Source organism: Calidris pugnax, unplaced genomic scaffold (assembly GCF_001431845.1).
Source record: "Calidris pugnax isolate Ruff unplaced genomic scaffold, ASM143184v1 scaffold518, whole genome shotgun sequence".
In the NCBI taxonomy this organism is placed as follows: domain Eukaryota; kingdom Metazoa; phylum Chordata; class Aves; order Charadriiformes; family Scolopacidae; genus Calidris; species Calidris pugnax.
Window position 1 is genome coordinate 711903 of NW_015091362.1, and position 14640 is coordinate 726542.

The following is a 14640-nucleotide window of genomic DNA, read 5'->3' on the forward strand; positions in this document are numbered from 1 at the left end:
AGCTTTGACAGTGTCCTATGCTTGGATGGAGAAGCTTTTGCTGTCAGGGATGTGGGTTACAGCTTGTGTGTGTTTCAGACACGCAGTGATGAGGAAGATGCTGAGAATGATGACCTGAATGATGCAGGTGAGTCCTCCAGCAATATCCAGCTCTTCTGTGGGGACAACCAGGACTTACACCATCCCAGAGGGTGCTGGACTTGTGGGAATGGGGTCTGAGCAGGCAACAGCTTTGCAGCATTCAGCAAAAACAACGCAAGGGAACAGGGACAGGAAACATTGGCAAGGGCTAACAAGGGCTATTTCAGGTTGAAAACACCACCCTTGCCTCAGAAAAGTTTGAAAAACTGTGTTGAAGCAAGAGCCTTCCTGAGTGAGCAAAAACCTGCTGGAAAACCAGCTGCAAGGGTTTGTCAGGGTGAGAACAGGAAGCAAAAGTGGGATGGAGAGAGAGGCAAAACTGTCCAGGAGCTGGGCATTGCTCTGTGCATGTGGGATTCTCACCTCAGGCACAGGATTCACTCCGAGGTAATAGAAAGACAGAAATAGTAAACAGAAGATCTGAGAACAGTGTTACAGCTGTAGGCTCAGGTTTGTGGAGGTGTAAGCAGCTACTCACCTAGTAATGACCTGGGGAGGTGAGACAATGAGTATAGAAATGATGTAAATCCATTTAAGGAGAGAGCTGGAGGATACCTGCATGCCATTAGTGCTCAAGGGATCATCTGGGGTCTTTGGGAAATGAGGCAAGGATGCACCCTCTCTGTCCTCGGGTTGCTGGTGCCCCAGAGAAAGGTCTAGCTGTGCTCTCTCCAAGCACAGCTGCCTGTGCTCAAAGTGGTACTTATGCTTCAGTTAGACATCCACCCAAAACAGCAGTCCATCAAATAAGGATCCATCCAAAGAAGAGGATTAGCTCTCATTTGTGCCTTTGCTGACAGCACCTGTGGGCTGGTCCAGCCGCCTCCCTCCATTTGGTCTCTGCCCACTTCCTTCTTAAACATTGGCCATGCAGGCAGGCAAGTCTGTGCCAATTTTTGTCCCCCTCCACCTGCCCAGCCATGTCTTTCTGGGAAACCTCAGATGCCATAAGGACACTTGTCACAGATAGCGATAGCTCCAGTTACCCTGATGCAAGTCAAAGCCCTGGGAGAAAGCAAAGGTGTTTCTGGGGTCATTTAATGGGCAGAACTTGAGATGCTGGGAAAGCTCAGAGCATTTCCTAATCTCCTGTTGCCATTTCTAGATGGGGGGAATTTAAACATATCCTCCATTGACATGGAAGCAGAAGATGAGGCTGTAATTGAAGCTGAACCTGCTCGACCCAAGAGAAAACTCATCGCCACCCTTCAGGTGATTATTGGGGTGACAGATCTGGCCCCTCTTCCATCTTGCAATGTGTGCTGGGCCTCCATTGCTGCTGGGCTTTGTAACAGCTAGTGAGACCCTGGAGCCAAGCCAGGATGTGTGTGCACATCTGAGGATGGACCTGGGGGCATAAGGGAAAACCATAATACCCTGCAGTGACTAATACAGGGGTAAGGTAGGACCAGGTGAAATGGTTGAAGCAGGGAAAGGATGGTCTTTCTGCCTCTCCTCCCCTTTAAGATGGCATGACAAGGCCCCAGATGACTTTCTGCTTATTTCAGATCTACAACTCTGAGCTGGAAAATGAGTTCGGTAATTTTGAAGACTGGCTGTGTATTTTCCCTCTTCATCATGGCAAAGCAAATGAGGATGAAGACGGAAATGAGGATGAACATTTTGTGGGGAAGTACAAGGTACTGTATCATTTGAATGACATTTGTGCTGCATGTGGAAGAAAATCCTTAGGACAACCTGTATTTCAGGCCATGCCAACACCAGCAAAGCCTTGGAGAGTACATGTGTGTGCAAGGTGATGTGAGGCCATGGTGCAGCATGGATGGGGTACTGTTGGTGCCTGTTGAAGCAATTGTGTACTGTGGTTCTTTGTTAGTTGACAAATGCACCTGATTTAGATTTTTTTTTTTTTTGCTCTGGCAAGGAGAAAGCATGAAGCATAAAGGACTCTTATTCTGGTTGGGGCCTCTGAGTATGTTCAGTATGCAAATAAGTGTTAGTGAGCGTCACTGGTTTTTAAATTAGTAAAGCTTGTTTAAAAGAGGCATCACTGTCCCACCCAGGAGCTCTTGAAGACTCTGAAATGTCAGAATTGTAGAAGTTGATTTAAGAAGGTCCCTAGAAAATCTTTGCTGCCTCCTGCCTTTGGCAGTCCAAGATGTTCAGATCTTCTGGCATTGGCAGTGATCTGACAGCCTGCACCCTAACTTGCAAACAGGGACTGCCTGGACCACCTGGACATGGCAGTGCCTTTGGAAGGGACTGTCACCTTGGACACAGAGTGTCCGTGGTCTGCATGGGGCAATGGGTCTAATTTTCCAGTTGGCAGGTGACACTGGTGTTGGTGGCTCCAATCCTATTCTCTTTAGTATCTAGTTGTTACTTGTGAGGTCTTTTCTGCAGGGCTCCTTCTATGTCTACCCTACTGAGGAAGCCAGCATGGAGCCCAGGGTCTCTCAGGGCATTCCAAGGAACAGGCCCATCAAGGTTCTTGTAAGAGTTTACATCGTTAAGGTAAGCCTCTGATGGTGGTGGCAGTAATGCTTGAAAGTCTTTCCCTCCCTATGGGCCTCCTGCCATTCTCTCCCTCTCCTCCTTACACAAGAGCAGTGGCACTTGTGAAAAGCTCGATGCTGGCTTGAAGGCTCTGCAAGCCCAGTGGAAGTCAGCTACATCTTGTCCAAGGGGAGCCTTCCATGCTTTGTAGCTTCAGGAGGTGCTAAAATTAACAGATGAGCATTTCTTGGCTCCTCTCATCTGTCTTGAGACAGTGAGCAAGTAGGTGGGCCAACAGCTGGAGACATTGGTGGCTTGTTGAGTAGGCAGCCACTGGAGGGGCTCTGACCAGCAGGCTTGGGTGGTCTCAGTGTTCCTTGTGCAGGTTGCTCTCTGCAGCTGGTATATGGCAGTACCTCTTGTGTATTCCAGGCTACGAACCTGTCTCCAGCAGACCCCAATGGCAAGGCAGACCCCTATGTGGTGGTGACTGTGGGGCAGGCGCAGAAGGACACAAAGGAGCGATACATCCCAAAGCAGCTCAATCCTGTGTTTGGAGAGTATGCAGGAAGTTTTCATCTAGCAGGTTTAATAGGAATAGTGCAAACCTGGGGCTCGGGCTGTGGCCCAGCACGTGAGGTTTTCTGTTCCTTTCTGCTGGAGTATCTTATGCTGTAACAAAAAGGTCCCAGGCAAGTCTCTTGCCCCTGGGTTAGGAGGTGAGCACTCCCAAGGGCTTGATTTAACAGACAAAGTATTGAGCCAAGCAGCAGCAGATCACCGGAGAGCTTTTTCCCTAGCTTCGGGACCTTATCCAAGGGCATCCATTCCTGGAAAAGTAACTCCTTTGAACATGCATACTGAAAACTGCACACACTGGACTTATGGAGAATCGAGCTCTATGAGAGGACTTTGTGTTGTCAAATACAGTTCTTTAATGTGTAGGATGTTCAAGGCAGGGTATGTGTTTCATTTCCATCCTCTTTGCTAACTGCATTCTCCCTGTCTGATTCTGTCCAGAGTTGTGGAGCTGACAGTCTCCTTTCCCATGGAATCAGAACTCACTGTGGCAATATTCGACCATGATTTGGTGGGATCTGATGATCTGATTGGGGAGACCAAGATTGACTTGGAGAATCGATTCTACAGCAAGCATAGGGCTAACTGTGGAGTGGCCTTTCAGTATGACGTGTGGGTACCAGTGTGATACATTAGGGCCATGAGATGTGTTCTTTTCACCTACTGTTTGTATGGGTAACAGAGCACCTCCAGTTTTGCAGGACTAAACTGGCGTCCACAGTATTCTCTGAGCAGGTGCCCCACAGATTTGCTACAAGTTACATGGATAACTCCATGTCCTTTTGACTCCTACCAGCTTCCTCTGATAGCTCTAATTCCTACTGTGGACTAATATATTTTGCATATTGTAGCAAAAAATTTCTTTAATATTTTCATATTGGTGTTCTGTGAGAAAAACACTCACTTGATGTAATTTTAACCTCTTTCAGAAAGTATGGGGGTTTCTTTGGCAGTAGCTAATTCTGTGAGCAGCAAAACTCATGATTTCTGATTTCTTTTGATCTCGTTCAGTATTGATTCTCTGATATCTTTGGCTAGTTTTCTGTTATCTTCTCCTACTGGAGAATTAGCTGTGGGTTGAGACCCCAGCACTGCTAAAACCTCTCTCCCACTTAGGAGCTGCAGCTGGGATTGCTCCTGCTGCTGCTCTGATTCTATGGAGTGCAAGCCTGGCCTTTTTAGGGGGGAGGAGAATTGCTAAGCTTTTCACTTTTTAAGCTTTTATGTGCCTATGGTTTTCCCAGTGAGAATCTGAGCAGGGATCTGGTGGCATAGCCTGTGCCATGGGGAAGGCAGGGCATTGCACAGCCTAGGGAAAAAAACCTGTTGTGTCTAAGGTGAAGATGTTTTCGATGTTCTCCCTTTTGTGCAGAAATGGCTACAACATGTGGCGAGATGCTTTCAAGCCCACACAGATCTTGGATAGTTTATGCAAGAAAAACTCACTCCCTGCAGCAGAGTATAGACGGGAGGAGGTCAAAGTGGACAATAAAATATTCAAGATCCCTCCGGAAGCTTTTCCTGAAGGTACAGAGGGCTTGGAGAATAATGACTGTTCCCTTAAACAGCTGCCTGTGCTCAGCAGTGCACGTGCTGGTGCCCTGAAGTGTCCAGGCTGGCTGCCCCTGCTCTGTGCCCTGCATGGCCCAGCTTTCTGGGTTACTCTGGGGAGAAGATGTGATCCAGGCCATTAGGTCCCAAAGTGGCTTCTCAGGCAGTGGGTGGAGCATAGTAAACCCGCTTGCCCAGCAGTGATGTGCATGGAGGTTTGGTGGCTTGTGCGGGCAGAGAAAGGTGTAGCTTATACTGGTGCCAGCTGACACCAGCACAAAGCTGTACCTCCCTCTGCTTGTCACCACTGTCAGAAAGATACTGGCATCCTTTCTTTGTTTTTTTGTTTTTGGTTTGCTGGTGTTTTGGGGTTTTTTTCAGTCTCCTTTCCCGTTTGGCATTGACCTTCAGGGATGCTCTCTGATTTAGGTGCCGTGGGTCACTCCCCACTGCTTCTCACTACTGTTGATTTCCTCCTTGTGGGTGGCTTCTGCTTCTCCTTTGCTCTTTTACTTTCCTCCTCACTGGCATTTTTCTTTCCTCCTCACTGGCATTACAAACCCTGAGCCAGGGCCACGGATGGCCAAGAACACAGCAACCTTTCATGCCCTCTGCCAGCAATGATGGAGAGCTTCCCTAAGCACAGGCCTGTCCCTGCTGTGCACATTCCCTCCAGTGGCCAGCACCTGTGCCATCAAATTCAGCCTGGAGGAAAGGATAGAGCAGATGTGGCCCACTTGTGGATGGCTGGGTTCTGCAAGGCAATGCTGTGTAGCCTGTAGGAAGGATGATCCCTGTGCCTGACCTGCCCAGAGAGGGGGCGCCTACAGATATGGCCAACTTTATCTTCTGCTCATTTCAGTGCTGCTGTTCCTCAGCTATCCACTGGCTTATGTCATGAAGAGGAAAGAAATTCTGCTCAGGAGAGGGCAAGGAGCCTCCAAAAGCTCCTTTCCCCTTTTCTCATGTCACTGGGTAGCTGGGAAGGGAGAAACAAAGTGCTCTCCTAGTGTTCCCCTGAGAGCTGGCTCTGGTTCAAATGTGGCTGTAGTTGGTACCCGTGAACTTCTGCTGTGCTCAGGGACGGCTTGGGATGGTTTTGGACTCAGACTGATCTCCAAATGTGCTTTCCATAAACCCAGGAGTGGGTGGGCTGTTGTGTCCTCAACTGTTGGTTTCTGCTTTTCTCCCCAATGGCAGGATGGTCTTGACCTGCCATTTGGCTTCACTCTGCCCAATTAGTCAATTAATGGAGTTAATGAGTTAATTAACAGATAGCACAGCTGTGTGTCACTGCCAAGTGACAAGCAGTGCTTCCCTGGAGCATTTCTATGTCAAAATCTCTCATCCATGGATCTGTTGGCACTACCACAGAGACATGGGGACTTATACTGCCCCAGAGAGTCACATCCTCCTCAGTGTCCCCTGGATCCTTTTCCCAGGGCCATAGTAAATTATTTTTTGTCCTTTTCCTCTTATTTCTCTTAGTGTGTTTGTCTTCCTGCCTACAGTTTTCCTCGTTACTGCAGCATACTAACTCATTCTCTTCATCCTTAACCTACTGCTTCTCCTCATTTTGTTTTTCTGGGGAGCTGCTTGTTTGCCTAGTCCATCACATTTCCTTACTTGTGCCTGTGACTAATGTCCTAATGTGGCTCTGACTAGCCAGATGCATTCACCTTCTACCTGGATGTGTCTGGCTGCAGAGGCATCTGTGAGGAACCAGAGAGGAGTGGCAGATGAGAACTGGTCAGTGGATGATGAACATAAGGCTTTGTACGTGCTGCAGCACTGGGAAGAGATGCCAGGATATGGGTACAAGCTGGTACCAGAGCATGTGGAAATCCGGTCCCTGTACAACCCCGAGAACCCTGGCCTTGTGCAGGTGAGTTGTGTTTCCTTGCCCAGCCTAGACATTGCTCTGGGGAAGGATCTTCGGGACAGTTAGCTCTCAGCTCCCTGGCTGGTCCCTGGTTGTCCTTTTGTCTCCTCATCATGGCATGAATCCCATGCGTTGCCCCTTCCTGGGTGGGTGGCTGGAACTGTGTCTGTGGATGGCCGGTCCTGCTAAGTGAGGACTGTTGGCCTTGGGTCCTTTGCTCAGATCCTCCCTCTGATCTCTCATGGTGCTTCTGAACACCCTTTCCTCAAGGGACCTCTATCCACTGAAGTTGTGGTCACAATGCTGGTGGCCTGGAGTCCTTCCTGTCTTCTCAGATCATGTAGCACTGCTCTGATGAGGATGCTGTGTGAGTGGCAAGGCGTCTGCTCTGCCTTCTGAGCCGTGCCACCGTGCACCACGGTGGGTAGTCTGTCTATCCCTGCCTCTTCCTCTGCTTCATCCTCTGTCACTGCTGCTTTTCTCCCCTGCAAGAGACCCTTTCTGCCCCCTTGGCACCTGCCCCCTGGGGCATGATGTAACTGCTGGTTGGAGGAAAAACATTCCTCCTCAGTTTTATGCAGTGCAGTGATCTGAGCTCAAGCATTTAAATGTCCTGCACTGAACATCTCCTATTCCCTTGGGTGCGGGAGGTCTGTAGCAAAGCAGAGTTCTGCAGTTACTCTGGCTTTATCAGCATTGGAAATGCATGTGAGAAGAGGAGGGTTAGACCTGCCATTTTTCAGTTTTCTTGGTTGCGCTGAAGTTTTACAACATCGTATGCTTCCTGTTAAGACAGAGGGACACATTTGCCTCTGAAATGAACTCAGTTCAGCCGAAAAGGTTTTTCTTGGGAGAAAAGTAGGGAGGGAAATAAGCAATTTTTGGTAGTTTTAATTTTTTCCCTGTCTGAAATCCAGTCACGTGTCACTCTGAAGTCCTGGGAATGGAGAGAGTCAAGCAGTGGCTTTCTGGTGAGAGCTCTCCTTGCAGGACCAAGGCCTTGCTCCTTGATGAGCTGGAGAGTGGTCTGTCTTTTGAAGTCTCTCTGCTGTCTTCTCTCATCAGGGCTCCTTGCACATGTGGATTGACATGTTTCCAAATGACGTCCCTGCACCACCGCCTGTCAATATCAAGCCGCGACTGCCCATCAGGTAGCACCCATGGGAGTGGGGCTGGGGCTGGTGGGCCTGGTGGGACATGCCAGAGTCCTGCAGCCCTCCTCTCTGCTTCAGCTCTGGCCATGGGATGGTCTCTTGCATCTATCAGTGATGTACTTTAACCTCATGAGGCATAAGCACTTCAGCTGCACGAGTGTTTGTGAAGGGCAGGGTTAATCTCTCTACAGCTGGACATGAAACCCAGGTCAGAGCTATTCATCTAGTTCTATTTTGGCTAGTGGACAGATGTCCTCTGAGTGCTTGGAGACATGAAGCTGAAGGAGGAGTTCTGCTCTTTTTGGTGATCTAATGGGGCTATTGAGATGGAGATTCTTCTCAGAGGTGCACATGAAAGGACAAGAGATAATGGACATGAGTTGCAGCAAGGAAAACTCCAACTGAATACAGGGAAAGCATACTCCCAGTAAGAGTGAAGCTACCCCAGCATAGGGACGGAGTGACCCAGAGAGGTGCTGGGCTATCCATCCCTAGAGATATTCATGCAGACAAGACCCTGAGCTAACTGATCTGCAATGAAGCTAGAGCAAGAGGTTGGAGCAGAGACTGCAGAGGTCCCTTCCTGCCTAAGCCTTTCTGTGCTCCCATGGCTAAGTGGTGCTTGGTGGGTTTCCCATACACCAGGGATGTACTTTGCAAAAGCTGCCTGTTTTGACTGTGGGTGTTACTCTTGTAGGGTTGTAGCCCCCCAGGAAGGGCTTTGTGCATGGCAGTGAGACTGCTGTGCTTGTCTAGAGGGGCCCTGGCAGGGGACCACAGTGTTAGGAGGATTCAAGTCCTCCTACTCTGCCCATGTAGGCTTCACCTGCCCTCCCAGGCACCAGGGGTGAGAGCATGTGTCTCACTCACCCCTATGTCCTTCCCACAGCTATGAGCTGCGTGTTATTATCTGGAACACGGAAGATGTGATCCTTGATGATGTCAACCCAGTAACAGGAGAGCCTTCCAGCGATATCTACGTGAAAAGGTCTGATGGAAGCCAGAGCCTGGCTGTCCTGCTGCCTGCCCTGCCCCACGCTCTCACCGCCTCCTCTGAACCTCTGCTCCTCCCTGCCTCAGCATGAGGTGCCCCACTCCAGTCCCCTAGAATGGACTGCTGTACCACCAAAGATGTTAGTCAGGTGTTGGTCTGGTTTGGCTCTTTGACTCTTCCTTTCCTGCTACTCCATGGGGTTCAGCCCCTCCACCCTTCTGCTCTGCCTTTGGGGTTGGCTGACAGGGAGTAGGAGTTTCATTTGAAACTGAGTTTCTGAGTTTCTCCTGCAGCTGGATAAAGGGTCTTGACCATGACAAGCAGGAGACGGATGTTCACTTTAACTCCTTGACCGGGGAGGGAAATTTCAACTGGAGGTTCATCTTCCGCTTCAACTATCTCCCAACTGAGAAGGAGATCACCTACAAGAAGAAGGACTCTGTCTTCTCCATGGAGGAATCAGAATTTCGGGAACCAGCTGTTCTGGTCCTCCAGGTCTGGGATTACGACAGGATTTCAGCTAATGACTTTCTAGGTATGGTGTAACCCGCTGGAGTTGGGGTGACCTGTCCCTCACCTTGCTGGAGTGTTAGAGTGTTTCTCCCAGGGCCCAGCTCTCTGAGAAGGGACACCAGGAGCATCAGATCAAGTTCTTCAGCTCAGCGGTTGCCTGGGCTGGTTTTTTCACACATGAGCTATAGGCAGGGCCTGGAGGTATGTGCCTCTCCTACACAGGCACATTGAGTGTGCATGCTTGTCCCAGGACCTTGCTGTCCTTTTTTAGGGCCTGTTACACCACAGGACTTCCAGGTTCTGCTTCCTCACAACCTTTCTGATAACCTTTCTCATTTTCCCTGCTGTCACTCAGATCTGCAGATCCCACAGACTTGCCCAAAGTGCAGCTTTCCCAGGAGCTTAAGTTGTGAGCACAGGAATTGGCAGCCTTTGTGAGACCATTTGCACTTGAGTTGTGGCATCCCATTGCTATGGGCTCAGAGCTCCCCAGTAACCAGACCTGCTGAGCTGGGCATGCAGCAGGATCTGGCGATGAAGCTGCGCTGGTGGTGATTCCACCCACACTATGCTAGCACAAGAACTGCTGCTTCTCTCCTGCTTCTGCTGTCATCCCTAAGTTTGTAGCACTCTGTTCAGCTGTCTCTCCCTTCTTTAAACTTTGGCCTCCCCATTAAAAAGCACCCGTTTTGCCCTGAAGTTTCTTGGGCAGGATAAAGCTGTCTTTATTCAGCAACCTTCCATGCTATATTTAAAGGGCTTTATCTCCATGAGGCAATTCCAATGGTGACTGGTTCAGCCATGCTACTTAGGCACTGAAGAAAGTGCTAGACAGCAAGCCCATCAATTCCCGGTATATACAATCTCAGAAACTTCTAGGCAGGAAGGGGATTCTGCAGTCTTTATTGCAACCTCCTGCTCCAAGTAGGGCTAGATGTAACGTGGGTCAGGTTGCTCAGAGCCTTGTCTGTGTGAGTTTTGTGTATCTCCAAGGATGGAGATCCCAGCACCCTTCTGGACCCCTTTTCCTGGCAGCGCCATCTTCATCATTCTCAATTTTTTTTTCACTTGCAGCAGCTTGTGTCTGTTGCCTTTCATGCTTTCATCATCCACTTCTGAGAAGAGTCTAGATCCATCTGCTCTATAGCTTCCTTTAGGCTGTGAGAGAGGCTGTAAGATTTCTACCTTGACCTCTCTTCTCTGGGCTCTCAGAGAATGGGTCCCTCAGCCCATCCTGCTATGGCACACACTGTAGCCTTGACCATCTCAGCCACTGCACTCTCTCTCGTTAGTTGACACCTTTCTTCTGTTGGGGCCCAAACCTGGACACAGTATCCAGATGCAGTCTCACTGAAGCTGAGCATAATGGCTATGCTTTTGCCAATACAGACCAGTACGTGATAAGACTGATTTGCTGCAAGGGCTCAGTGCCAGAGTGGGACAGGAGCTCCTTCCAAGGAGGACAGGGGTGCAAGGTCAAGCAGGGAAATGAACTGAGGCTGTTTCAGATATAAGACAGACTTGAAACCTTTAAAGCATTTATCAGATTTTATAATTTTTATTGACGTTTTCAGGAATGACAGGAGAAGAGGAGCTTGGACATGTGAGGAGAGCAGGGTGGGACATGGTGAAGGAGTGAAAATAACCACACACAAACCAAATTGGCCACATCAGAGACAGGACAAGACAAGACCTGAGGCTTCTGCTTTTTAGTCTCTAACTCTTTCTTATGCTGAGGTTCAGGTTCTCCACCTGTAAATGTGCAGGACTCTGCTAGATCATTGCAGCAGCTGGAACCTACTCATGGCGGTGGGAGTATGTCTGAGACAGAAAGCCAAATGATGTGTGGGGCTGACCTCAGGATTTCACCATTAGCTCTCCTCTTCATTGTACCTGCAGGCTCCATTGAGCTGAAGCTACATGACATGGTGCGGGCAGCCAAGAGCTCAGAGCATTGCACTGTCAAGATGGCCAAGGAGAATGCAACACCTCGCTTCTCCATCTTCCGAAACAAGCGCATGAGGGGCTGGTGGCCCTTCATCAAACTTAAAGAACAAGAAGATGATGAGAGAGAGGAGAGGGAGGACAAGCAGAAGAAGAAGAAAAAGAAGCGGAGCAGCTCAGTCAAACCAGAAGACATGGAGTTCACAGACCCCAGTGGGAACAAGTACCTCCTGACAGTAAGACAGGGTGTTGGCACAGGTTGGCAGGGTGTTGGTGAGCAGAGAGCCAGTGTTTTGCCTCTGCCTTGACATGGCAACCTGTCCTGCATGCACATAACCTACAGAGGCAGCAATGACCCAGCTGCCCAGGTCTTTGTGCACGGTCCTAGAGACTTGTCCCATCTGCTGCAACCCAGAAGTGCCAGCTGTGGTGGCATGCAGGGGGTGCCCAACTTCATGTCTTCCTCTGGGCTTCCCACAGAGTGGTGCTCAGTGAGAGGACCAAAGCAAGAAGCACATGGCTCACCATCAACCAGACAGGACAGCAGCAAAAGCTTGTCCTAGAGTCTCTGCCAGGTGCCAACTCTCCCAGGGCAGACTTGCTGCTGCTGGTCCTGCTGATGGACCATAGTTTGTTCCCAAGGGTGAGTTTTGTTCATTGCCAGCATGGGAGGCTACAGACAAATCCCAATAGCTGGGGAGTGCATTACAATACTGCATCTTGTCTCCAGAACACTTAGTTTCTGTCCAGACCACAGTTTCCTCTGGGTGCCGAAGTGAGAGACTCCGTAGCTAATGCCTAGAGGAAAGTTAATTGCTCTGAGAATTTGTAAGTGGAACTGGGAGAAAAAGGCCCAGTTCTGGCAGGGCTTGTGGCCAGCAGGCTGGTTTGTGAAGCAGCACGTGTGGCTGTGGCTAAGACATGTTCCCTCTCCAGGGTAAGGTGGAAGCGGAGCTCCAGCTGCTGACTGTGGAGGAGGCTGAGAAAAATCCTGTTGGTTTGGGCCGAAAAGAGCCTGAGCCCCTGGAAAAGCCCAAGTGAGTATCTATACCTTTAACAGGGGTGGACAGTGCCGTGTTTTCTGCAGCTGTTTGCCTGGGGACAGGGAGCATCTTGTCAGGAATGGGAGAGCAATCAATGAGGCCCTGGGCCGTGGGTCTGCAGGACTGGGGCTGCTGGGGCTTCTCAGAGCCCGGGTGGGTCCAGCAGGACTTGTGGCTGCAGCGTCTGGGCCAGGGCTGATCTTGGTGAGGTACTCAAGGCAGCTATGCCATAATATTTCTTGTAAAAAAGAGCAGCTCTATTTTAACCATGTGAAGGTGCCTCTTAGCCACATGGGTGCAGAACAGCTCTGTGGGGGTTGTCCTGAGGCTCAGGTGCTGTTGTCTCCAGCGCTTTCGCATGCGCCATAGTTATTGCAGCCTCTAGAGTGATCCTGTCTGGAAACAGCAGGAAGATCTGGCAGCCTATGAGGGTGGCAGAGCACCAAAGGAGAGGGGCCAATGTACTGCTCTGTGTGTTGAGCCCATGCTTATCTCTTCCTCCCTTCCTGTTGCAGTCGACCAAAAACTTCTTTCAACTGGTTTGTGAATCCCATGAAGACTTTTGTGTTCTTTATCTGGAAGCGGTACAAGAAATATATCATTGTGCTGTTCATTGTCGCTGTTCTGACCATCTTCCTGGTTCTTTTGGTCTACACCATGCCTGGATACATCAGTGAGAAGATCATCAATGGATAAATGCTTTCCAGCAGAGGACTACTCAAAGACAGGCATGACTGAAGGATTTGAAACTGGACCAGAAAGTTTAAGGAAACCTTGCAGGTGCAGAGGCAGCCTTCAGAGTGAGAGACTTGCAGAAGGGGCCTGTCTTTGGGGAGTAATATTTCATGCTAAGTACCCATGGATGCTAAGAAACCAAGTAACCAACCTACTAAATAAGACAAACTCCTTGAAGGGCAGTTACAGCTTTGGGAAAAAAATTGTTCTTTGTGGGACTGAGAGGGTGGGAAATCAGGATCTTTTCTGTGGGCTGTCCCCACAGACATGGCAGCTGAATCCAGCTATTGCCTTTGAGAGGGATTCTGGCAGAGATGGGGACATACAAGGGCCATCCATGCCCCAGCTTGACAGCACTTGGCACTTCCCAGGGCTTTGCCTGAAGAGTTCAAAACACATTGTACAGGGGGAAGGCAGGTCTGGTGTATGGTCCTGGTAGGTAGGAGGTCCCAGGAGGTAGGACCTGGAAGACCTTTGAATGGGGCTCCCCAGGGAAAAGAATGGCAGAGCCAAGGTAGCCATGAGCTTCCTGCCATGTCAAGAACACAGGAACAGCTCCTGGAGCTGGAGTCCTCCCTAAATGTGGTGGCACTCCCCAGGACATGTTCTTTCTGGTTGTCCCTCCTTACAAGCTGCTTAACAGCTTCTCCTGTAGGTGCTGGGTTGGGTTCAGGCTTGCTTCTAATTTCATTTTGGCTCTTTGTTTCCATAGGAATAAAAGCTCCTTGGCTGCTCTCTCCCATGCTGCTTGTGTTTTGTAGCTGCTTTCTGGAGTTGGGGACCAGCCTGCTGCAGGCAGTCCTTGCTGATGCCCCTTCGCCCTTCCTCCCAGATAGCACAGCACTGGGACATCAGCACCAATCAGTATTGTAGTGTTAAGCTGATGTAAATTAGATGAGACTTGTTCTCAGCATGGTCTCTGATGCCCCAGGGTTCCTGTCTTCTGCACAGAGAAGCCCTGACATGATCTGATCTCAAGTGGAGGTCCTTCAGCCTGAGTTTTTACAGGACAGATACCTTCTGAGGAGTCTCATTCTGGTGCAGAAGATGATGCTCAGAGGCACTGTTACATTTACAAAGAACTAACTGACAATGTTTTTTTATAGTGAGAGTGACCTCCTGATTGTCTTTTGAATGGGGCAGGAGCAGAGTAAGTTTTGGGGAGAAAACTAGCTGGGCAGGTCCAGGCAGGCAGCTCAGGAGCAGGTGAGGACTCTGGCTGAACCTGAAGCCAGGTGTGAGTGTGGGGCAGACACGGTGCTCCTGCAGGGGGGCTGCAGTTCTGCTGCTGGGCCCAGAATGGCAAAGGGGGTGCTCTCTCTCCCCCAGGGGGACCCTTGGGCTGCAGAGGGGAGCGAAGCAGCTGCAAAGGGCTCAGGTCACAAAGCACCTGCATGGGGCTGGAGCGGGGCCTTGGGGTGTGACAGTGTCACCCCAGCCTTCGCAAACGGTGCCCAGTGCATCCCAGCACACCTCAGCAGTGGTGGTCCGTGCCAGCAGGGTGAGTACCCCCCCCAGCGCACATCCCCAAGCACTCCTTGGCTCTTGCAGCCATCTCAGCTACATTTTCCACTGCACCATCAGGCTGGGGTTCCCTGCGACTCAAAGTCTCAGGCTTCCTCAAAATATTTCAGTTTATAACTGCAG

At 50.0% G+C, this 14640-nt stretch overlaps 1 protein-coding gene across 2 annotated transcripts in view; it reads left to right on the top strand.

The window, feature by feature from the left end:
• The window catches only part of LOC106899391 (fer-1-like protein 4), a 39065-nt gene extending 25330 nt beyond the window's left edge, over positions 1-13735 (top strand). The window contains exons 31-43 of one of the 2 annotated variants that reach the window (XM_014961194.1): positions 79-127; positions 1247-1353; positions 1650-1781; positions 2506-2616; positions 3031-3158; positions 4550-4704; positions 6435-6613; positions 7676-7761; positions 8654-8752; positions 9052-9293; positions 11171-11451; positions 12152-12252; positions 12774-13735. In XM_014961194.1, coding sequence (XP_014816680.1) covers positions 79-127; positions 1247-1353; positions 1650-1781; positions 2506-2616; positions 3031-3158; positions 4550-4704; positions 6435-6613; positions 7676-7761; positions 8654-8752; positions 9052-9293; positions 11171-11451; positions 12152-12252; positions 12774-12954 — 1851 coding nt within the window. In that variant the 3' untranslated portion in view covers positions 12955-13735. Of the gene's footprint in view, positions 1-78; positions 128-1246; positions 1354-1649; positions 1782-2505; positions 2617-3030; positions 3159-3618; positions 3790-4549; positions 4705-6434; positions 6614-7675; positions 7762-8653; positions 8753-9051; positions 9294-11170; positions 11452-12151; positions 12253-12773 lie in introns of those variants that run through there. The other variant, XM_014961195.1, reaches the window with a different exon arrangement.
• Positions 13736-14640: the final 905 nt, after the last annotated feature.